This window comes from Lathyrus oleraceus, chromosome 2, assembly GCF_024323335.1.
Source record: "Lathyrus oleraceus cultivar Zhongwan6 chromosome 2, CAAS_Psat_ZW6_1.0, whole genome shotgun sequence".
Lineage (NCBI taxonomy): Eukaryota > Viridiplantae > Streptophyta > Magnoliopsida > Fabales > Fabaceae > Lathyrus > Lathyrus oleraceus.
Window position 1 is genome coordinate 432736637 of NC_066580.1, and position 26788 is coordinate 432763424.

At 39.2% G+C, this 26788-nt stretch overlaps 1 protein-coding gene across 1 annotated transcript in view; it reads left to right on the forward strand.

Annotated features, from left to right (window-relative positions):
- Positions 1–26788, forward strand: part of LOC127123563 (uncharacterized) — a 70080-nt gene that overhangs the window by 43086 nt on the left and 206 nt on the right. Inside the window, exons 6-7 of the mRNA XM_051053774.1 lie at positions 26517–26565; positions 26658–26749. Coding sequence (XP_050909731.1) covers positions 26517–26565; positions 26658–26749 — 141 coding nt within the window. The remainder of the gene's footprint in view (positions 1–26516; positions 26566–26657; positions 26750–26788) is intronic.

The following is a 26788-nucleotide window of genomic DNA, read 5'->3' on the forward strand; positions in this document are numbered from 1 at the left end:
GCCACAAAACAATTGAATGGGTGAAGTTAATTGATTATGAGTATTTACAAAATATGGTCAAAATATGATTAGTATCCAATTCAGAGAGAAGTGTTATGAAATGGAGTTTGAAAAGTCAAGGACTTAAGGTCCAGGTTTCTAATTTGAAAAGGGATGAGAATGTTTGCACAACATGTATTTACAAGTTTTAAAATCAACAAGTGAAAAGGGAGTTTTGAATCAAAAGGGTGGATGAGGGAGTGTAAAACTTCCCAGAAGTTCACCTCTTGAAATCATATAGAAGATGATTCAAGTGTGTCCTTTGGAATAAGGCAACAAAGCAAGCAAGCAAATAAAAGCAAGGTGATACCGGATGCCATCAATGGACTTATACCAATCTCACAAACAAAAGCGGATACCGGATACCAATCAATGGATTTACACCAATCTCCTAAAACAAAACAATGATACCGGATGCCAATAAATGGACTTACTCCAATCTCACAAACTAAAGCGGATACCGGATACCAATAAATGGATTTACACCAATCTCCTAAAACAAAAACAACGATACCGGATGCCAATAAATGGACTTACTCCAATCTCACAAACTAAAGCGGATACCGGATACCAATAAATGGATTTACACCAATCTCCTAAAACAAAAACAATGATACCGGATGCCAATAAATGGACTTATTCCATTCTCACAAAGCAAAACAAAACATGGATATCAGATGCCAATCTATCTGGACTTATACCAACCTCCACAGGATGATCATAGGAATACAAGTGCCAACAACATGGACTTACAATTGCATCCTCACATACAACAAACAAACAGAAGCACAAAGCTAAGAGGACATAAGTGGCCAATGAAATGGTCTTACACTCAATCCCTTCCAAATCATAGGAACAGAGGCCAAAGAATGGACTTATAGCTGATTCCTCAATGGGCAAACTCAAACAAATCACAAAGATATGAAATGATGATCATGCAATAATGAACAATTAATGGTGATAAATGCACAAAGGCATGCAAGCAAACATGTACAGATGAATCAAGCAATCAATCAAACAAAGTCATTTAGCACACACTATAACCAAGCAATTAGGCTCAAGCAAGGGTTAGACTTTAAAGTCTACTGGAATGGGGTAAGTGGTGCTCTTAACCTTAACATTGAGAGTTAAGGTGAAGCAGATGAAAGGATATGAGGGGTGTGCCTCATTGCTCTTATCCCTGGTCAGGGAGAGCATGGAATATCAGAAGGTGTGGGAGTTCAGAAAGTTGGAACTCTCTCCACAAGTTAATGACTCGATAGATCTTGGGTTAAGATCCACAATGCTACAACATGTAATGTGAGCAAAGGGAAGACACACAGAATAGTAGGAGATGGACTACACATCTCTTCTATCTACCAATTTCCTTATCAAAAGGACTTTTCCTGCTTGGGGACAAAGATAAACAATCACAAACATTGCCTCTTAAGGAGGACTTTAGACAGGTGCCTGGCTAAGTAACAAGCCAGGTCTTCCAGACTACATGAAGAAGAGATGTTATACCTCAATGCTTAAGCTATCAAGCAAAGCAAAAGCAAGTTCACAAAGGAACTATAGCAACTAAGGTACCTGAAAACAATCCAACACAATCAGTATTCGATTCAAAAAAGAAAGTCAACAGACAACAGACAGTCAACTATACACAAGCAATGCATTAAGCAAAGCATGAGCCCAACTCAAAGGAGCTCAAAGCATCCTACAAAACAAGTCAAAGTTAGTTCATAACAATCACACAAACCAACTTAAGCCATGTGAATTAATCTCCTTAAAGCCATATGCTTCTTAACCTGAAAACAAACTCAAACATGAGAAGTAAACCCTTAGGCCAAAGCCTAGGGTCAAAGGAGGAGAAATAGACCAAAACAGTACATGAAAATTGACCAAAATCAATATTAATCAAATAAGAACATCATCCAATTGGTCCCATATCAAAACTATGCACCAATTCCATTTCACAAACAAATCATGTCAAACTAGGCAAGTTGGAAACTCATAGAGGAAAACAGAATGAACCAATTCAAATCAAATCAAAAATGGCTCAATAAATTCCAAGAAAAATCATGCCTAAACAAAACACATCAAATGATCAACACACCAAAAATCATGGCATTTGGATAAGTGGAAGCAAGTCAATTAAAATCAACAAGTCAAGGCATGCAAAAACAAGCTCAAACAAGGCCACCAATGGTGCATCAACTCCACACAAGCATAAAACAGTGATGACAAATGATAAATGATCCAAACCAAAACCAAAAATGAACTTCAATGTGTCTAGAAAACATGTGTAAAATTTCAAGCTCATAGGATAAGGCATAAGAATTTTACAAATCATGGAAGTTCAACACTCATTTAAAGTCCAAATATAACCAAACAGCAAAGAAAATCTCAAACAAATTGGAAATGGATCCAAAAATCCTACAAAAATTCATGCTCAAACCTAACATCCAGAAGTAGCAACATGCAAAAATTCAGATTATTTGGCACATGAATGGCATGGTAAATAAAATCAGCAAATTGGAGAAGAAATGGTGTGACACACATTGTCACACCTCCAATGATCATATCATATCTCAACATCCAGAAATGCAAAAATAGCAAACTCAAAGCCAAAATGCTCATCAAAGTGTTTAGATTATGTATGTAAAATTTCAGCTTCATTGGATCAAGAATCATGATTTCATAAAAGAAATGGCAAGCAATGTGCAAGAAATGACATGTGAGAACAAACCCTAGGCCATTTAAAAATTCAACCGTTCACAAATCTTGAAAAAATATCCATAAAAAAGTAGACATGATGATGAACATTTCACAAAAAATTTCATATGATTTGGATGATTATTTTAGGAGTTATGGATTTTTTAATGTGGAAGAAAATTAAAAAATGAATGAAAGGAAGTATGTGAATGTGATAAGCATATGTGAGAAAATGCAAAAAGCAAAATATGTGGATGCTGGAAGTCGGATTCGAACCGCGTCAACTTTCAAATGTGGCGCTCACTTAATGAAACGCACCGTTTCATTAAGTGAGGTGGCGCGTTCTGATTCGTGGCATGGCACACAAACAGTGAAAACATGCAAACAAGGCTCATGCAAGATCAAACGGATTCTGGAATTGGAAAACCTAACAAGTTCATGCAAGTTCATCACGTTCATACTCATCAAGAACAAAACTCCACAGAAATTCATGAACCGCATATCATTCGATCCGCCTTTCATCACACATCAACAATATAGCATGGATTTGTTCTAATTCTACGCATGACAAAAGAATCGATCACAATAAGTTTTAACATCCAATATTCAAATTCACATAACTTTCTCAAAACCTAATGAAATCAAGAGATCTAAAGTGTAGTGTGATCTACATTCCAAGATCTACAAAATCCACATGAGAATTGCAAGAATTGGAGCAATCGAGTTCTTACCTTGATGATGATGCAGAGCTAGATTCGTGAGTTTCAATGCTTGGAAATGCAAAACAGATGCTCAATGATGATGAGGAAGATGAATGAATGCAAGGCTTTAGCTCAACAGTGCTTGAACACGATGAAATCTCCAACTGCCATGTGAATATTCAAGCTTCAACAGCCACAATTCTTCAAGAATTTTCCAAGATTTGGCTTCAATTCACTTCAATAATCCCTGCAGATAATGATTAGCACAAGAAACAAGCAAAAGAAATGCTGATATTCGATGAACAAAGTTGAGAAAATTTGAGAGAATCTGAGATGAAAAGTTTTGGATCTGAAATTATGAATGTTCTTGCAGAATTCTGTTATGATTAAGGTTATATACTCCCTCTTAATCCAATCCTTAATCATGCTTATCAAGTGGTAATGAGAATTAGCTCAAATGAAGTGTAAAAATGCAAAAATGGCCATAATACCCTCACATGTGCATGGCAATGAACAGTACCGAGTTTCCACTTGAAATGCACTTCAAAATCAGTTTGGATGCTAATGACATTGGTTGAAATTGAATGAAATGCATAAATTTCAAATTAGCACTTTCCCTCCAAAAACTCAAATTAATTCAATTGAAAAATGCCATTTTTTTATGATGAGAATTTGTGAAATATGATGCATGATTATGATAGTGTACATCAAGAGAAAATTGCTCAAAAAAGAACCACATGAATTGGCCTTTTGATGCAAAAGTTATGCCTTGTTGAAGTTCAAAATCCATTGACAATGATTTGATCATAACTTGCCAACCACAAATGAGAAATGGATGTTCTTGGACATTTTGGAAAAGTGAGAGCAAGATCTTCAACTTTCATGTTGGACAAAATTTGATTTGAAGCTTTCTTGGACATGTAAAGTTGAGGAGAAGACCTTTCCATTTTTGGCAGTTTGAAATTACAGGTCACTTTCTATTTTTGGAAACTTTTCATCTGACCTCAAATCCTTCAATGTTGATGTTTGAAATGTCAAATGAAACTTGTATGGACATAAATGAGGTCTCTCCAACCATTTCCCACCATCAAATCCCTGATTAAATGCACAGTTGACCACAGTTGACTTTGCTAGGGTTTTGGTTGACTGAGCCATGCTTTGATGAATTTCAAGCCTCTACCACTTGAGATCTTGATTCAAAATGATGTCACAACTCATATGAACTCTTGATGAATGATTATGGTGCCCAAATTCTTCAGAATGGCCACCATCCATGGCTCAATGAATGCCTTTGACTGGCTTGACCTAATGTTGCTTCATCTGCAAGTAACAAGGTTAGATGACAATATTTTTGTACTTTTGGATTAGTAAATAAATGAAAAGCAATGATATATAAATGCAAAACATGCTTGGTGATCAAGAAACCACTCTCAAGGTACAACCCACCCACAGGGAAGAAGGCAAGGTGCACAAAGATCCTTGAGGCAATGATATGATATGATGAGGGATCTTAGGGACAAAATTGGGGTCTTACAACCGGTTACTGGGTAATAAGCTCAAGGAGACATGTGATCAAAACACCGGTATAAGGGTGAGAGAACAACACGCTCGGGGAGAATGAATATCTAAGACCGGTATGAGGGTGAGAGATATCAAACATCCAAAATCATCTGAGGAAGACCTAAAAAGGTATATTCCGACTCAAGAAATCTGACTCCACAGGGGACAAAAAGTCACAATAGGGAGCAGAAGGGAAGGAACACCAGAGATACCGGTTACTGAGCATATAATAGGTGACCAACCAAGGCGTGAATTGGGGAATATTTCCAAGACACTCATCATCCGAAAGGAGGGCTAAAAAGCAAACTCACTTTTCAGGATGGACATTCGACTCCGCAAAGGGGATACGAATCTAACTAGACTGGGGAAGAACAATAGACTTCGACCAAAGAGTGCATGAGATATATTATCTATTACCGTCAGAACGTAGATAATATACTCGCATGGAAGATTATTCACAACCGGTTACTGGGTTAACAAAGGATAAATCGACCGAAAAGAAAGGACATCGGGATACCGAATACTAGGTATAAAATGATGACCAATCAAAGGGGGAAATAATCATTACCAACCAAGGGTGTCATACGGTGAACTGGACTTTGTGTGTTTTTGCTTTGGAAAGCAAATGTCGCGGATAGCAAGAGTCGCCACCGACTTTTCTTTTATCCCATAAGGAAAGGTGGAAAAGAACAGGAAAGACCTTAATTAGACTTTGGGTTCGGGAGGTACATTATACAAAGGGAAGGGGTTAGCACCCTTTGTATCCATGGTTATCCATGGGCTCTTAATTGCTTGATCACTTATGTTTGTCTGAAAAAAGTGTTTGTGAATTGCTTAAAAAATGTTTTGAAAAGAGAGTTTAACTTTGTAATGATTCTTGTACGAATGTATACAAAGTATTTATCTCGTTTAATTTTGAAAGCGGTTTAGAAAAATATAACTTGGCAATGATTCTAGTACGAATGTATACCAAGTGGTGATTTTCTAGTATTTGCAAAGTGTGAGGTATGAAAAATGTTTTAGGTTGTGAGCCAACAATTAAGAGTTATACCCACCCAAGGTCTTTATGGGCATTTCCTATCCTTATGAGGGTAAAACTGTCCCTACTATTGAGAAGTAAGTAGTCTTATCCCTTTTGGATGTAAAGGGGTCATCGTAGGGTCATCGATTGGTCATTGAAGGCAACATTTGTAAGGATACCTTAGCATTCGAATGGGGCGATCATCATTTAACCGTAGGCTACAACGACGGGACATCGAGGGGCAAAATCATATATTCGAAGGCAACATCCGAGGGACTATGATCTATCTTATAGGGACATGATGATTTAACCGGAGGGTCTTTGCTAAGTGTATCCCCACTTTCGCGGGACATGACCGTAATACCGTAATACCGTAAAGCAACAAAGAGAGGTCCGAGATCACATATTCAAAGGCAATATTTTATAATCAATTAGTTAGTTGTAATCAATTAGGTAATTAGGTCCACGTTACAATCAATTAGGTAATTAGGGTGAATCTCCACAAGGGTATCCCACAAATAAAGTGGAATACCTAGCAAGCTACCTTCTCTGGGAGTATGTGAACCCTTACAAAATTCAGCAAACAGGTCAGAATACCAAATCAAGGTGCGGTCAAGAGTTGCACCCAACAAAAGGCTTCACAACAGAAATAGTGTTAGGTGAATAATGTATGATTACAATAAAACATGTCAGATAAGCAAAAATCAGAACGAAAAAAAAATCAGCGACTGTCACGTTCGCTCCTGCCTCGCCTAGCGACGGCTTAGCGAATGCTCGCTACATGCTCGCTTAGCGAGGTGCTAGCGAGCGGCTGCGCGTTCTGGTTTTAATAACAGTGCAATTCCAGAAAGCTCCAAACCCTATGGCATCCATCATAGAAATTACATGGTTAAACGTTCAAGACATTCATACATACTTAAATTCACATGCAAGACTTAAGATATTTCTATAAATTTAATCATAATGCCACATGCAAATTAAGAACATAAAGCGGTAATGGTAATGCAAACCTGTTTGCAATTGAATTGCAACCTTGAATTGGCAAGTCACTCTTAGGGTTGGCGCCGGATTGAGTCGGGCGGAGATAACCTTGGTGCAGATGAGTTTCCTTCAGGGTTTCCTTTAGGGTTGCTCTGAATTCTCTGGGTTAGCCTCCAGGGTTTGCCGTACCTTCTCTCTATCTCCCGTTTCCGTTCTTTCTCTCTGTCCCTTTTTCTGAATGAGGTCCTTGGTATTTATAATAGTTCTTGTGACCTAATGGGCTCAGAATGAAGCCCAAAAATTCTGGTATTCGCAAGCTTCGCTAGGCGAGTGGCGTAGCGAAGGGTTCGCTAGGCGAAGGAGTTGATCGCCTAGCGAGCATGCCAATCTGGGCCATTTTCTGGATTTGACCATCTGTGTACTGGGTCTTTGTTCCTTTAAGATCAATGCCTTGAGTAATGAGTTGGAGTGCCTTGAAAAATGCCTCGTAATATTAACGGGCAAATTTTGGGGTATGACAAAGGGTAAAATGAAAGATGACTCGCTGGGGATATATTGACAAAGGCAATGATCCGGGAGATATATCATCAGTTACTGGGAGATATACTCATAAGTGAAGGAATATCAATATCGAATATTGGATAAAGATAACCAACAAAAAGGGGATTACATCTACCGGATACCGGGTAGAAAACCACGGAAGAGTAACCGTCATCAGTTAGGACGAACAAAACGGGGTTAACTCTGCGAGGGGATAAAATGGGGTTTATAACTACCGGTATAAGGGTAGAAAACCACATAAATAGGACTTACAACTACTAGTTACTGGGTAGAAGGCCACAAACTCCGCCAGGAAAAGATGGACAATTACTGGTTACTGAGCAATCATTCATCTAAACTATGGGGAAGTGCAGGGGAAGTAACAAGAGTAGTCAATCTAGGAACAAACTAGAGAGACACCAAGAAACAAGACTCATCCAAATGAGGATATAACTCAGGGGAGTAATTCCATCCCAATACATGTTTTGGGGAGGAAACAGAAATAACAATCATCCACGAGGACATAACTCAGTGGGGAATATGGAAGAAAGGTTAGACACCTTCTGCCTATAGGGCTGACTCTACATGGGGAGATCAGACACAAACATCTGCTTGGGGAAATATGTACCACCAAATAGCAGGAGATAACAAACAAAGATATATGGCAAGAAATGAAACATGAATATCTGAATGTTAAAATTATGCATATATATATATATATATATATATATATATATATATATATATATATATATATATATATATATATATATGCATGGTTTATGTATGATGAATGCTGATAAAACAGACATATCTAACGCAAACATGTCCAAGAATCAACGGACAAACATCTGGTACTACATCTCAGGAGAGAAAGAGCCAGGCCCACTGGAGAACATCCAATCTGATGGGGGCAACCAATGCCAGGAAGCAAAGATCTCTGCAGGGAAATGAGAATCAGTCACTCCAGCTGGAGATAGGATCAACACACGGATAAAATCCTCCGTAGAAGCAACTCTACTGGGGAAATTACCGAAGGAGGAGATGAAACTCTGTGGGGAACAACCACCAATCAGAAGGTTCCAAAAACTACAAATTCCTTGCACTGCTGAATGAATCATGTCTGCCGAGGAGGAAGGGTACTACTCCGCTGGGGAAGGAAAGACAAGCATCTCTAACAACCACTCTGCTCGGGAGGAAATCATAAACGAGCTCTGATCAGACAATTGCACTAGGGAAACACTGTTGACGGCCGAATCGGGGACTATCCGTAGGCAACTACTGGGGATACCCTGTTGGTGACCATACTGGGGAGTACAAGTGGGATCGACCCTACTGAGGATGGCCGAGGAGCAAATTTGTTGGAGATCAACAAAGAGACAAGTCCGCAGGGGAAGAGCTATACATCAAACTTGATGATGACTCCACTTATGCTGGGGATTTCCTGCTCGCTCTGGCGGAGAACTTTCTAACTCGAAGTGAGGGAAAACCAACTCCTTCGGAAAGATTAACCTATTCAATTTATCAATTCATAGGGGATTTTAGGTCAATCCACACAAGGGATGACAACCATATAATTGATAGCACAAATGCTAAATTCCAGCCTCACTGGAGTTTAGAAGATTGAGACCACATCCAAAACTCCAAACTCTCTGGGGATTTGGTGGGATGTACAACTTTCTTCTATGCTCGCAGAAGAGATCACCTGAAAGATAAATGAAGAGGATACAAGTATGCTGGGAATTTGAACAAATGTCTCACCCTTTTGGGAATCATACTATCCTTGGGAGAGCACTGAAGACATCCCAAGTATCCTTTTGTCATTGTGAATATTCACTTTATTTAAAAAACAATTTATGAAAATTTTATTTATTTAAAACAATGATATTTTTCAAATAAAACATGCAAAACATTTGTTAGATAAAAACAAGTAAGAGTGCAAAGAATTGGAAAAAGGCTCAAATTTATTTGATGGAATGGTAGTCTGCAAATGGCAAGACTCCATGGATCTTTACAAATTTGAAATTGGTGATATATATTGGAAAAGGGCTACATTGAACATAATGACCATTTCTCCACCAACTCTGAATCCGATGTATTTGAAGCTTCAGTTGACGATGACTGAGCGGGAATCTTTGATAGATGACAGTTGTAGAACAAAGTCTTGTCAGGATGCAGTTACTTGCCAAATCCCTAATTTTTGCCTAGATTGCCCCAGGGTGAGATACTCAATCTAGCGGGATACATATATTCATTTTTTTTGTGTCTCTAACTTTTGCCTGGATCGCCCTTTCGAGTTTTCAATCCACCAAGACGCTTATTTTTGCCTAAGCCTCCCTTTCGGGTTTTCAACTTAGCGAGCTATTCTGTTTTTGTTTTTAGGCGAAGTATTTCTTGACTGCATCTGAATTCACAAGACGAGTGAAATCCTCCCCATCCATAGTTGTAAGTATCAAAGCACCTCCTGAAAAGGCTCTCTTAACAACATATGGACCTTCATAGTTTGGAGTCCACTTGCCCCTGGAATCGGGTGCGAAAGACAAAACTTTCTTGAGCACTAGGTCACCTTCTCGGAACACACGAGGTTTGACCTTCTTATCAAAGGCTTTCTTCATCCTTTGCTGATATAACTGCCCATGGCACATGGCAGTCAATCTCTTCTCTTCTATCAAATTCAGTTGGTCATAACGACTCTGAACCCATTCAGCATCAGTCAACTTGGCTTCCATCAGGACTCTCATTGATGGGATCTCCACCTCTACTGGGAGCACGGCCTCCATGCCGTATACAAGGGAGAAAGGGGTTGCCCTTGTTGAAGTGCGGGCAGACGTACGATATCCATGTAAAGCAAATGGCAGCATCTCATGCCAATCTTTGTATGTAACAACCATCTTCTAGACTATCTTCTTGATATTCTTATTAGCAGCTTCAACAGCCCCATTCATCTTGGGTCTGTAAGGAGAAGAATTATGATGTGCTATCTTGAACTCGCTACACAGCTCTTTCATCATCTTGTTGTTCAAGTTAGATCCATTATCAGTAATGATCTTGTGTGGCACACCATAACGGCATATGAGTTGATTCTTGATAAATTTCACAACCACCTACCTGGTCACATTTGCATATGACGCCGCTTCAACCCATTTGGTGAAGTAATCAATTGCTACGAGAATAAATTTGTGACCGTTGGACGCTTTTGGCTCTATCATGCCAATCATGTCAATTCCCCACATGGAGAAAGGCCATGGTGATGAAATCACATTCAGAAGTGTCCGGGGAATATGAATCTTATCCGCATATATCTGACACTTATGGCATTTCTTCACATACTTGCAGCAGTCAGACTCCATTATCAGCCAATAGTAGCCTGCTCTCAACATCTTCCTAGCCATGGCATGCCCATTGGAATGAGTACCAAATGAACCCTCATGGACCTCAGTCATTAACAGGTCTGCTTCGTGTCTATCCACGCATCTGAGCAGGACCATGTCAAAATTCCTCTTATAAAGCACATCGCCATTGAGGTAGAAACTTTTTGATAATCTCCTCAAAGTCTTCCTATCTTTCACAGATGCCCCAGGCGGGTAAATCTGATTTTGAAGAAAACACTTGATATCATAGTACCATGGCTTATCATCTTGCACCTCTTCTACTGCAAATACATGAGCTGGTCTGTCCAAGCGCATCACAGTGATATTGGGAACTTCATTCCAGAGTCTCACTACGATCATCGAAGCAAGTGTAGCAAGTGCATCTGCCATCCGATTCTCCTCTCGAGGAATATGATGGAAGTCAACCTCAGTAAAGAATGTTGAAATCCTCCTCGCATAATCTCTATATGGGATGAGGCCAGGCTGATTCGTCTCCCATTCACCCTTAATCTGATTAACAACAAGGGTCGAATCACCATAAACATCAAGATGTTTGATCCGAAGATCAACACACTCTTCCAATCCCATGATACAGGCCTCATATTCAGCCATATTATTCGTGCATTTGAAAGTTAGCCTTGCTGTAAAAGGAAAATGTGTGCCCTGAGGCGTAATAATCACTGCCCCAATACCATTTCCGTACTAATTTACAGCATCATCAAATACCATGCTCCATCGGGAACCAGGCTCTGGCCCTTCATCGAGCGTAGGCTCATCGTAATCTTTCATTTTCAAACATAAAATCTCCTCATCTGGGAAGTCATACTGAACTGACTGATAATCCTCAATAGGTTGATGTGCCAAGTGGTCAGCCAAGATACTACCTTTTATAGCTTTCTGAGCTCGATACTCAATATCATACTCAGATAACAACATCTGCCAACGGGCAATCCTCCCAGTTAAAGCAGGCTTCTCAAAGATATACTTGATTGGATCCATTTTGGATATCAACCAAGTCGTATGATTCAACATATACTGGCGTAAGCGCTTAGCAGCCCAAGCCAAACCACAACATGTTTTCTCAAGCATTGAGTATCGAGACTCACAATCGGTAAACTTCTTACTCAGGTAGTAAATAGCATATTCTTTCTTCCCTGATTTGTCTTGCTGACCAAGGATACAACCCATTGAGTCTTCAAGAACTGCCAGATACATAATCAATGGTCTTCCTTCCATAGGCGGAGACAAAATCGGCGGCTCGGACAGATACTCTTTAATACTGTCAAAGGCTTTTTGGCAATCCTCGGTCCAATCATGAGATTGATCTTTCCGGAGGAGCTTGAATATCGGCGCACATGTGGCAGTCATGTGGGATATAAATCTGGAAATATAATTCAAGCGGCCAAGAAAACCTCGGACTTGCTTCTCAGTTTTGGGCGCAGGCATCTCTTGTATTGCTTTGACCTTGGCAGGATCAACCTCAATACCTCTCTCACTGATAATAAAGCCCAATAACTTGCCGGAACGGACTCCAAATGTACACTTGTTAGGATTCAAGCGAAGCTTATACTTCCTCAAACGCTGAAAAAGCTTCAGCAAGTGCTCTACATGTTCAACTTCCGTTCTCGACTTTGTAATCATATCATCAACATATACCTCGATCTCTTTATGCATCATATCATGAAACAAGGTAGTCATAGCTCTTTGATACGTGGTTCCGGCGTTCTTCAAACCGAAGGGCATCGCTCGATAACAGAATGTTCCCCAAGGTGTGATGAATGTTGTCTTCTCTATATCCTCGGGTGCCATTTTAATCTGGTTATATTCGGAAAATCCGTCCATAAACGAGAAGACATTGAATTTAGTTGTATTATCTACCAACATATCAATATGTGGTAGAGGGAAATCATCTTTCGGACTAGCTTTATTCAAGTCTCTATAGTCCACACACATTCGGACTTTTCCATCTTTCTTAGGCACGGGCACAATATTGGCCACCCATTGAGGATATGTAGAAGTCACAAGAAACCCCGCATCAATTTGCTTCTGAACTTCCTCTTTAATCTTCACTGCCATATCGGGATGAGTTCTTCTGAGCTTCTGCTTCACAGGCACGCACTCAGGCTTTAACGGCAGGAAATGTTGCACGATATCAGTATCTAGACCAGGCATGTCTTCATATGACCAGGCAAACACTTCGACGTATTCTCGTAGCAACTCAATCAACCCCTTCTTCATAGACTCTTCAAGGAGTGCCCCAATCTTCACTTCTCGCACACAATCTTCAGACCCCAAGTTGACTGTTTCCAGATTCTCAAGATGCGGCTGAATGATCTTCTCTTCATGCTCAAGTAGACGGGTGATCTCGTCAGGAATCTCTTCAACATCATCTTCTTCCGCCTCAAATACAGGGAACTCAAAGTTGGGAGATGGTGTTGGATCATTATGTTCAATGGGTTTAATCAACCTGCATAATGATTTTGGATATAAAAGAGATTTTAGAATTCAAACAAGGAAAATCATTATGCAGATGAAAAGATTGATTTTATTCTATTTTTAGGGTTTTATGTGACCACCAATTTCATGCAAAAAGCGAAAAGTGAAAATAATTGGAAAAACAAACATTTAACATGAATTTATTGAATGAAAATATCATTGTATTTATGAGCCAACAATGTCATCACTCCTCCTTTTGGCATGGGAGAAGGGTTTTTTGAACAAAATGAACATTACTTTGACTTATGGATAATTGTTGGAACATCAACAGCGACCCAATTATTGCAGACCCCTCCAGGGATGACAAAGTTGCTAGAATCTTCCTCTGCATCCTCTTCCTCAACAGCAGCAGCTTCCTCATCTTGGACAGTGTGGATGAACCCACCATTCTTAAACAGCCCAAGCTTGTTGAAAGCGCCAGAAGAATACCCTATGTCATCCCGGGATTTGTTGTCTTCCAGCTTGATCATTTGTCCTAAATCGGTAGTTGTGCCATGCTCAATGGCCAACTTAGCATCATTGTAGGATGCAAATGAAGAAGTTCCTTTCTTAGTAGGCTCAGCAATAGATAAAGCTTGGAACGGCGTTCCAACTTCATCCTCAACATCTATGTAAGAAAAGGAAGACAAATGGCTAACCAGGAGAGCCTTCTCCCCCCCTACCACCACCAGTTTCTTGCTTTTGACAAATTTCAGTTTCCGGTGTAGGATGTCACGGCGCCTGCCTCGTGAATCCATGGTCTGCCCAACAGACAGCTATATGATGGGTGAATATCCATGACCTGAAAAGTGATCTGGAAATCACTTGGTCCGATCTTGATTGGGAGTTCAACCTCTCCAATCACAGTTTTGCGGGATCCATCAAAAGCTTTAACCACTACTCCACTCTGCCTCATGGGAAGCCCCTGGTATGACAATCTAGCGAGAGTGGATTTCGGCAACACATTCAGCGATGATCCAGTGTCCACCAGCACATTGGACATGGCATCCTCCTTACAGCTCATAGATATGTGTAGTGCCAAATTGTGGTCTCTTCCCTCCTCGGGGAGATCAGCATCACAAAAACTCAAATTGTTACAAGCGGTGATGTTTGCAATAATACTGTCAAATTGTTCTATTGTGACGTCATGATCTACATACGCCACATCCAACACCTTCTGCAGAGCTTCACGGTGTGGTTCTGAATTCATCAACAAAGATAGCACAGAGATCTTTGATGGCGTCTATAGAAGTTGATCTACAACGTTGTATTCACTCCTTTTGATGAGCCTCGACATCTCATCACAGTCTTCTTTCACGGTGCTACTCTGGCCAGCAGAGACAGGAGTTTTTACAACAGAGGCAGGTTTATTAGCAACAAGTGCCGGATTCGGAGCAATAATAGCATTCCCAACCGGGCGTTCAGCATAATCAGCAACATCAGCCCTTCAGACATCAACTTGGGGTTTCGACGGAGCCAAGAAAACACAACCGCTACGGGTCAGGCCGCTGACGTCGGCGATATTGACAACAGAAGTAGAGGGAAGGGGCACCTCCTTCCCATCCTCCAATGCCACAGCATTGTAGCGATAGGGGACAGCTTTATCAAAAGAGTATGGCACAGGGCCAGCTAGTTTAATGATCAAAGAGGGAGAAACCTTCTACTTGCTGCCATCATACTGAATGACAACAGGCTCAGGGATCCGAAATACCAGAGATATCACATTGACTTCATCATCATAATGAAGTATCTCAATTACTCCTTCATCCAGCATTTCTTGGATGTCTTTACGGACTTGGCGACATCCCCTTTGATTGACAGTGCAAACTCGGCATCTGTCATGGTCATGCTCATAATGACTGTATTCACACAACAGTCTGCATCTGGACCAAAGATTGTCGAATGTGGCTGACATATTTGACTTTATATTTACCAGGGCAGTCTTGGACCATGTTGATAGAGGATTTCCCATGCTCGAGCAATGGGTTCTTCTTCACATTGGGACCTACGTCCTCGAAACACAAGATACCACATCTCACCAGGTCTTGAACTTTGGTCTTCAGCGGGTAACAGTTTTCCACGTCATGTCCGGGAGCACCGGAATGATAAACACAGTGTAGCTCGGGCTTATACCACCACTGAGGGTTGGTAGGTATAGCCGGTGGGTCTCGTGGAGTATTCAATTTCCTCTCTATCAGAGAGGGATACAATTCCGCATAGGTAATAGGAATAGGATCGAAGGTGACCCTCTTCCTCTCATAGCTTGTACTGGCTTGATTGTTGTTTCGAGGCTGGTAGGCCTGCTGTTGAGGACGGTGTTGTTGTTGTTGATATTGTTGATGTTGTTGTTGTTGGTTATTGTTGTGATGCTAATATTGCTGATTATCTCTGAAAATAGATGCTATGTGAGCCACCTGATGCTGATTACCGGCAGGACGCACGGTCTTTCTCCTCACTGAGGCTCTTCTTGGTTTAACATGGGAGGTCACAACATGTGCCTCACCATCTTTCTTCTTTCCAAACGCCCTATATCGTTTGGCAGAAGAGCCTTCTTCTCTGGTCAGGCGCCCTTCCCTGACTCCTTCCTCCAGACGCATCCCCATGTTCACCATCTCGGTGAAATCAGAAGGAGCACTGGCAATCATCCGCTCATAGTAAAATTAGCTCAAGGTCTTCAGGAAGATATTGGTCATTTCTTTCTCCTCCAGAGGAGGCACAATCTGTGCTGCTAACTCTCGCCACCTCTGGGCGTACTCTTTGAAAGTTTCCTTGTCCTTCTGAGACATGGCTCTCAATTGATCCCTATCGGGAGCCATATCCATATTATACTTGTATTGCTTGACGAAGGCTTCGCCAAGGTCATTGAAGGATCGGATGTTCGTGTTGTCCAAGCCCATATACCATCTCAGGGCAGCACCAGACAAACTGTCCTGGAAGTAGTGAATAAGAAGTTGATCATTGTCGGTATGAGTTGACATCTTCCTGGCGTACATGACCAGGTGGCTGAGAGGGCAAGTATTTCCCTTGTATTTTTCAAAGTCAGGCACTTTGAATTTTACAGGAATTTTGATGTTAGGAACCAAGCAGAGTTCAACATCATACTTGCCGAAGAGGTCCTTTCCTCCGAGAGTTTTCAATTCCTTGCGGAGCTCAAGAAATTGATCATTCATAGCATCCATCTTTTCATAGACATCTGGGCCCTCAGACGTCTTAGAATGGTAGATGGTGTCGTCTACTCTGGGCATAGTATGCACGACAGGAGGTGGAACGGCAAGGACCAGGCTAGATGCCGACAAAGAAGCAAAGGTGGGCGCAAGACCCTCAGGAACGAAGTTGGGAGGCATCCCCCAAGGAAACCCGGCTGGCATAGTTGTTGGTGCAAAGTGGGCGCTGGCCGCAGGCACGGTTAAAGAAGCAATCTCGGAGATGATTGTCCTCTGGGGAGGATTTGAAGGTGTTGGAGACGACTGGCTCTGGGCGGCCATGAAAGACTCCATCAGGGCAGTCAATCTGGCCACTTCCTCCTTGAGTTCATGGTTCTCTTGCTCCAAATGATCCATTAGTCTTGCAGAGTTGGCTCGGGTGTAGTACCGGTGAGTCAGCTTGTCTTCAAAATAAATGAAGAACACAGAGTTAGACCATAGAACAAGAAGCCTGGAGCAAAACCTGCTTATGCACATGATGCATGCAATGCTTGTGCATATGATTTATTTTTTAATTAAAGGAACTTTAGAGTCCTATTTGCAAAATATTGAAAATATTAATCATTTAGACATATATGGAAATATCACATCAATAATATTTGAAAAATATTTTTACACCAAAGAAGTACAGTCTTGGTAACCAAATACAATACAAGAGAGAAGGAAAATGAACATCCTATGGAACCCTAGAAACAATCATCTAAAGCTCTGGAGAGTGGAAGATAAGCTGCATGAAGCCTCTTCACCTCCCTCTCATAGGCTGCCTCCATATCGGCCTTCTCTTAGGTGAGTCGATCATACTTCCTCTTCCAAAACTTGGAAGACTGAGGAAGAAGAGAAGTCAACGCATCATCAGGCTCATCAATAACCTGGTGCTCAAGGAACTCTATCAAAGCATCCTTCTCTCTAATCTACTGAAGCAACTCCTCTCGTTCACGGATCCAGGCACATGAACGGTCTTCGTCTCTAAACTCCTCTACTCCTTGGTCAGAGAGGGTTGAAGGCCCAGCCACAACCAAAGGTGTAGGTCTTGGATACTCATAAGGCATGAGGTACTCGGAAGCTCTCCTCCTAACCCAAGAGGTATAGGGTTCCAAAGCAATACAGTTCTTCGGACCCAACTCCTTTCTTCCCTTCCTATGGATCTTGCGCCAAGCGCGGACCATCCTTCCTTTCAAGCCTTGGGGATCTTTACCCTCCTGGAAAAATACGCCTTCTAACAGAATGTTATTAGGTTTATCCTTTAGAGGGAACCCAAGCTGACGACGTGCCAAAATAGGGTTGTAGTTAATCCCACCACATGTACCAAGAAGTGGCACATTGGAGAATTCACCACAAGAGTCGATAATCTGCACACCATCATACACACGATTATACCAAAAGATATCATCATTAGTGAGAGACATAAGTCTCGTGGACCACCGTAGACATCTTTTATTCTCCTTGAAGGCGACCTTCTGTGGTAAGTGTGAAATAAACCACTTTTACAGCAGAGGCAAACAACACACAATGGTACCTCCACCCTTTGCATTCCTCATATGCAAAGAGAAGTAAGTGTCACCCAACAGAGTCGGAACGGGATTAAGAGTAGAGAAAATCCTAATGGCGTTCACATCCACAAACTTGTCGATGTTGGGGAATAACACTAGCCCATAGATGAGAAGTACAAATATGGCTTCAAAGGCGTCCTCACTCATGGCCTTCCCATATGAAGTAGCTTGAGCAATGAGGAACTCAGAAGGAAGACCTTGAATTCCGCCTTTGGTAGTCATATGAGCATCAACCAGAGATTCATCTATATGTAACATATCAGCTATCTCTTGAGAAGTAGGAACCCTTTCTAAGCCACTGAATGGTAACTGGTCTAGGATAGGTATACCCACAAGATAGGCATACTCCTCAAGCGTGGGCAAAAGCTGGAAATCCGGAAATGTGAAGCAACGGTACAAGGGATCATAGAACTGCACCAATACACTCATCAAACCTTTGTCCACTTGAGTAGTCAGAATAGATAGAAGCTTCCCATAACGAGCCTTGAAACCCAAGGGATCTAATACATAGGATGTCAAATTCCTTAGCTCTTTCAAGTCGGGTTGTCTGAAACTATACTTCATCGTATTCCTTCTTTGTCTTTCCATGTCTGAAAATTTGCAAATAGACCTCTTAAGTTCCTTGAAAATTTTCTCATTATTGATGATATGGATGCAAATGGGTGCATGAATGCATGAATGCAACAATCACACTCAAGGATCAAGCAAAGCATACCAAACAAAGGTCATGGGATGGATCATGTCATCCTTAATATCAATCATCCATTTTGGTGGATTATGGTTTACACCTTATCAACACCCAAGTTCCATTGATATTAAGGATACAAGAATGGATCAACCATGAATCAAGGGTTTATTGCGAGTCACGAGCATGGAGTCTCGGTTATGAACCACCCAAAGGGAGTGTACTAGGGTTTAAACCTGCCAAACATGTTCTACAAGAGGTTCCCATAGTCATCATCCCATCTTTCGGATATTATCGGATAAACAACTACTCGTATTCCAAAAATATTCTCAAGAGAGACTCTTATGAGTGTAGTATCGCGTAACAATCGTATCAAATCTTACACTTGAACGACCTTCGCACTACGTCCTAAGAATAGGCCAAGATGGGCTTCATAAACTAAGGTCCTTGGCTTCTAAGGTCTATATTGGAAAGAGTAATGCCTAACCACGACTACTCGTGTGACATTATTGATCCCAACATGACCTCCACCAAGTGAATGGGCTTGCAAGTCAACTTGCTAAGGAATAACTCCACACAAGTTGACAAGACTATGCCATTCTCCTATCCTAAGTGCACTCGAGTTCGGGTATAGAACTCATCTCACAAAGATCACCAAGCATACAAGGAATCAATATTCAAGCAATTCAATCATTACATACAATACAGTAATCCCAAATTGCACAAAAATATGTCACAAAATAATATACAATACAATACAACAAATATGAAAAGTAGGCAAAACCCACTAGGCAAATGTCCCCAGCAGAGTCGCCACTTTTCTGTAGCGGGGTATTCATTACCTTTAGATTTATTGACTAAATCAAAAGTAAACCATACAAGTCGAGTCGCCACCGCACTTCTATTTATCCAAAGGAATGGTTAGAAAGCGAACAAAAACCTAAAAGCTTTATCGAATCAAAAACTAGTAAAAATGTCAGAGATCGGGGTAAGGGGGTTGGTTATGCAATGGGAAGGTTTTAAGCACCCAAAACATCCTAGGTACTCCTAGGGAGCCCTTTTCACACTTGTTGTAAGGTTGGTATTTTGTAAAAATTTATTTGTGCAAACATGATTGAAGAGATGAGAAAAGAACATACAAGTTATTTACAATTTGTGTTTCGATGGATAAACCCATTGCCTACGTACCATCTTAAAAAAGATTAGGATCAAAACCTCGTAGTTCGGGGTAAAAATCTCAAAACAAGTTGGTGAATTGATTGGGTCCAAAAGCCTTAAGGTTTTTTGTTATCCAAGGGAGAAAACTCAACCTAAAAACCACAAATCCACCATGTGAGGATAGCTTCAACATGCTAGTGAGGGGTTAACCCTATAATAAGCATGGAAGACTCATTGTCCATCACTATGGATATAGGTGAGTATTATATCTACCTCAAGGATAACTCAAACCTAATTGCTAAAGGTTATGAAAAAGTTTTTGATTAAGAAAGTGGCCATTGAAACCACAAAAGTATTTGGATGAGTTATATTTACCAATGAAAAGTATTTACAAAATATGGTCAAAGTTGGCTTAAAGGTTCAATTCAAAATAAGTGTTATGAAAAGGAAGTTGGAAAATCAAAAGCATAATGCTTAGGTTTCTAATGTTTGAAAACAAGTGTTAAATGTTAGCACAAAAAGTTTTGGCTTGGGTTAGAGTGGAGGGAAGAAGAAGAATGGCTAAAGTCCTAATCATATAAGAGATGAAGGATAAGAAACAAGACCACAAATGGAGTTCCTCTCTTGAGACCATATTGATGATCCAAGTAGCTCCCATCCTTTGGAATATGCAAGCAAAATAAGTGTAAGCTCAAGCAATCAAATTAATCAAGCAAGCTCTTAGAAGATCCCCAATACCTCTTGTATCTTTCACTTTGGATGAACATGGCAATGGTTCTTCATTTTGGCTCAAAATAGGATTCCCTAGCACAAAAGCACACACATCAAAAAGTTCCATGAAGTAAATCAAGAATGGACAAGAGTGAATTTAGAGATTTGGTCCTTCTAATCCATCTTCAATATTAGGCATTTTTACTCCAATTTGCATAGGGAATGTCCTAGAAACTAAGTCCATTTGTCCATTTTTGCATTTGGTACACAACAATCAAAACAAAAACACAAGCACGATAATATATACACAATTATATGCTCAAGTGAGCAAAAGGCAAATTGCATTAACATAAACATGTGCTCAAGTGAGCAAAGAGCAAAAAGCAAATGAATAATATGTACAAAAATGGTAAATTGCATAAATGTAAAGAGCAGAAATTAAATGTTAATGGTTAATGGTTAGTGTTAGAGTTAGTGTGCCATAAGGCAATTTAGCGCTATGTTAAGCAATCGTAATTGGACTTATGTAGAAGTCACAACTATCTGAGGCCGGTCAATAATAATGTAGGCAACAACACAAGTTAGAGATTTTGATTAGTGAATCAAACTCCTACAACTTGTCATGCCAAAAAGAAGATGAGAAATGATCTTGTGTTGATTTAGGTTCTTTGCTTGATTAGGAAGCAACCTATCCTTAATGCAAAGCCATTCACTTGATCCATGATCAAGTTGAATTAGATTTGAATCAAGGAAGGTTAAACCTCCATGTATCAAGGCCAACCACCAATCTTCAACTCATTGATCAAAAAGAAAAAAAGGAGAAGAAGAAGAATGAATGAATGAAAATTAAAGTACATTAATGGAAATGGAATAAGATAATCAACAATCATTAACCAAAGATAGAGAAGATCAAGGTCAAACAATAGAAAACAGAAGCAAAATGAAGATTAGAAGTCAAGAAACAAATAAAATATTTTTGGTATTTTTCAATATTAAAATAAAACTTGAATTAAAATAATAAAGAAAGGTCAACTTCAAACTCACTTCAAATCAACTTTGAAAAGTCCAAGTGAATTATCCCAAGTTCAACAAGGTCAAACAAAGTTTGACAATTTTTTTTAGCATTTTTAGAAGTCAGAAACTATTTTAAATCAATTAAAAATGCATAAAAATAACCTAATTGAATTAAAATCTCAAATAAATCTCAAATCAATTAATAAATTGATGAGAATATTTTTCATAGATCTATCATCATTCAAAGAGGTCGAAAAAATATTTTTGTATTTTTTGGATATCAAAAACTATTTAAAATGAATTAAAAATAAGCAGAAAAGAGAAAATTCCTAAAAAAATATCAAATGATAAAAAAAATTAAAAATCATTTTTAGAAACTAGAAATTAAAAGGAGAAAAATGCAATTGGTCTCATATTTTTTGGATCAATAATGAAGGAGATATGAATTTTTAAAAAAAAATGGAATTAAAAGAAATAAAAGAAATTAAAATCAGAAATTAGAAAATATGGAAAAACGTGGAGCATTTGATCTGAGTTCATTAATTGAGCTGGCAAATCATGAGGCTCACACACGCGCGCCTACCATGTTCCTTGGTCAACTAAAGCGCACAGGGCCATTAAAATAGTCCTAATAATGAATGAATGGGATCTGATCTGGAAAATGAGATGGACGGCTTAGATCCAATCTGGAGACCAGACGGTGACCAGCGCCACCGTCTTCTCCGGCCAACTTCTGGCCAAGCTTCAAGTTGCAGAGAAATAAATGTTCATGAAAAGCCGCGATCCAGATACCAATCGAAAGTTGGGGTGATGTACATCACCCCTGTACCAACCAAATCCACTCTAGGTTTCTACATTAAGAGAAATCAGAGATGGAAAATCTGTGGTGTTCAAGTGAACTTAATGGATTTTGAAAATTAAAAGCTCAAGAATGTTGCCTCTATGCAGAGGACTTCAGATCACACAACAACAGCAAGAAATAACCAATATATAAGTAGATTCGAAGGAATTAAAATGTGAGGTAAACCTCTGATTTGTAGAGCTTGGAGTCACAATTCCTTGCTATGGATGCTTGCAGTTCACTCTATGGATCAAGGTGATGAGGTTTAGGAACTTTAAGATCTGAAAATCAATTGAGGAAATCAAAATTCAGATCTGAAAATTGAGAGAAAAATGAGAGAGTTCCTTTGGTGTGAGGGTGAGGATTCAATTTCACAGCATTTAGGGCGCCTTCAGGTTAGTGAAATGAAGAGAAATCGCATTGTATTTATAGGCAAGGCAAGCTGAAATGCATGATCATTCCATTGCATGAATGGAAAGGGCCTCCATGCATGGGCCTGTACAGGCGCATGGAGGGCCCAATTCCACTTGGATTTGGAAGCTGAACAATGATAGAAGCAATTTGGACGTGCAGATTGTGTATTAATGGATCATGCAATGCAAATTTAAATGATTTTCAAAAATGTGCCATTATGTTCAAGTCTTCGAAAATGCCATGTCCAAAATAGAAACACCACCTCATGAGTAATGGTTGGAAAGCTTTTTGCATGAGGATAAAATGTTATGTTGATCAAAACTCCATTTGAGCCTTGGAAATTGATGAAAAGTGGTCATGAAGTGTAGGGTGCAAAACATGTACATGTGAGATTTTGAAAATTGGCCAAAGTTCAAGCCCTTCTGTTTCAATGATGCAAGCTCCAAATGACAAAATCTTCAACATCAAAGTTGTAGATCGTTTCAACTTAATCAATTTGGACTTAAATTTTGCATAATTTGGATTTTTGATGAAGAAGTTATGGGTACTTGAAGTTGGACTTTTTCACATTTCAATGCTTTTGGTCTAAAGTGACCTATAATGTTTTGCATTATCACATGTATTTCTTTTGAGATTTTGAAATTTTGCTCAACATAAAATTTGAATTAGACATCTTAATCTTTCCAATTCATTTGATCTCACCTCAAAATCATGAAAAATGAAGGAGTTATGTCCTTGGGAAGTTGACCCAAAATTAGGGTTTCAGTCAAAATGACCTATAATGTTTTGAAATGGATGATGACCTTCCAAGTTTCAAATCAATTTTTGACGAACATGAAAGTTGTTCATATAGTCCTTAATAACATGTTTTATCTTGGGTTCATCTCCATTTGACAAACACATAAAAAGTTAGGTCTCAGTGTATTTTAAAATAGTCAGATGAATTGACTGATCAACTTCTCAAGTCCAAACCTCATATCTTGATGAATTGATGATTGAGGACACTCAATTAAGTTCAAATATGCATGAAATTATGAATAAAATGACTTCCCTTGATTGCATTTGATCATGGGTTGAGGTTGCTTCATGAGCAAGGCACAGTTGATGAATAGATGTATTAGGGTTTCCTTGGGAAACAAGCCTCAAAACCTTTGATTTGCTTTGATAAAAATGATGAATTGAGATACTTGGGAGGAATATTTGATGGATGAGAGATTTGGGAACCATTTCCATGCTTGCCTTCATCTTCAATTGGCCCTATCAATGCACATAGGATCTCCTAGAAGCTTTGGACCTTGTGACTGCTCAAACTACAAACAAAAGATGTTAGTGACATATTTTTGTGCTTTTGGTTAGTAAACAACATAAGAAAAGCAATAATATACAATTCAAGCATGCTTGGTGATCTCAAACCAACTCACAAGAGATCCCACCCAAAGGTAAAGGAGCCAAGATGCTATGATCCTTGAGGCAAGATGCAAATGCAATGTTATGATGCCATGAGGGATCTTAGGGTCAAAATTAGGGTCTTACATCTTGGTTCAAGGATTCATACTTGGGAATGAATGGTTGAGTGTTCTCAAAAGAATGACTTAATCAATTAAAAATCACCATTAACATTTGACTAGCATTTGACTAATTATTGTTAATATTGCTTTACTTTCAAGTCATTTACTTTATGCAATTTGAATTCCAGTCATTTATCATTCATTGCCATTTTACATTTCATATAACTTGTTTATGTTTATGTCATTTTCACTTTGCTCATTTGAGTCATATCTTGTGATTGTATATATATATATTGTTTGTGTGTTTTGGTTTTGTTTGTGGTCTTAGGACCTTAAAATACCTAATAACAACAAAAACCCTAAAAACATCTGGTGGACTGTTGAACTTGATCTGAACTTTTGGACTTAGGATTAGGCAACATTCCCTGTACAAAAAGGACTTGGCCAATGCCAACATTCTGAGGCTGAGCTATTATGAACTGAGCCTTCATGTAATGCAAGCCTTGGGATTTGTTTTCAATTCATCTGCTACTCTATCTTTATGCTTAATTGTTATTTTAATCTTGTGTCTGATGCTTTGCTCTGAGTTAGTCAAGGAATATTTCATCTGATACATTGGAAGACAAAGAAGAATGCTAGCTATGAGAACTGCTTGCTTGGATGTGGCTATCTTTATTTGATGCCTTAATCTTCTTTATGTCTGGATATTGATAATTGCTTATTGATTATTGCTTGATTCAAAGTCTAAGGGAAAATGGGTTTCTATATGACATTCTTGTCAATTGGATTCCATCCCATTGGTCAGATCTTTTCAACTCTTAACTTTTAAATTTGTGCTTAGGATAGTCTCTTCATCTTTTCCCACTTCTTAAATTTCAAAATCTCTCCCCCTTTTCAAAAAAATTCTTTGTTTGTGATTTAAAACTTAGACATGTTTTAATAATTAGAAACTTTTGCCTTATGCCAATGAATTTTCAAACTTTTTCTTAATCAAATTTGTAAATAAACTTAATCATATTGACTTAAAATTTTAAAAGACAAAGAGAACTAACAACCTCATTCAAATATTTGGCCCTTTGTTCCTTTTAACTCATTTGAAATATTTACCACGAACTACGAGGTTTTGATCCCTCATTTTTATGTTGGTATGTAGGCACAAGACCGAAGGTCTTGTCAAACATAAAAATATAATCAATGAATTCTTTTCTCATCCCCACACTCTATTTTTCTCAAACATCTTTTATACCAAACACATATGCACACATAAAAAATGGCTCCCTAGGAGTACCTAGTACACTTTGGATGCTAACACCTTCCCTCCATGTAACCAACCCCTTTACCTGTAATCTCTGGCGTTTTATTAATTTTGATTTGAAAACTTTTTATCTTTGGGTTTTGTTCGTACTTTTCCCTTTTCCTTTGGAAACAATAAAGCGTGGTGGCGACTCTGGTTTTGTTGACGTCAAGCTTATCCATAGCTTGATGGTCATAAATTTACCGCTATAGTGTGTGTTTATGGCTCTCGATGTTTATGACTCTATGTTAGGTTTCTATTTGTGTTGTTTAGACAAATCAAACTGGATGCTACAACCTAAAGTTATATATACCATACAAACATATTCACATCGGTTGGAAAGAAAATCGAGATGAAAAGTAACATACTTTTAGATTAAAAATAAAATATTCAATAAGGCTCCACTTTTAATGAGATAAAAACATAAGATGAGGCTGATGAGATTTGAAGCATGTACACTGAATAAGTTTACCCTTCAGTTTTCAAAATAACTGACAGAATATATTGTATATTTAAAAAAAATAGAGTGCGTCTAGGAATTATACCTCTGTTTTTTAATACATGAGGTGAAATCGTCGTCACGAAAATGGATACTGTCAATTAAAATGGCTATTGGGCTTGTTCGGATCTGGTCCATGACCCGAAGGGTTTGTGGTATTGAGTGGCTCATATGGGCATGAAGGCTTATTTGGGCCGGGTATTGATCTGACCCGTCAATCTAGTGTGAATAATGAGGGATTTCCCAATCATTCCCAGAAGGAGATTCGATGGTGTTATCCGTCCCTTCAAGTTCCACGATCAAGAGGTAAAACATTTGGCGGCAACAGCGTCTCGTGTGAAAGTATTCATCACAATTATAACATAATCCTTTTTACGTTCGAGCTTGTAATTCTTCAGGGGAAAGTCGTTTGATAGATGTTGGTGGTTTATATGGTTTAACGGCGATGGAAGGTTTGAATGAGGAGGAGGAACTGATGGTTGTGGGTGCAGTGAGTTGGAACGATTTCTCCAGAAATGGGGTACGATCC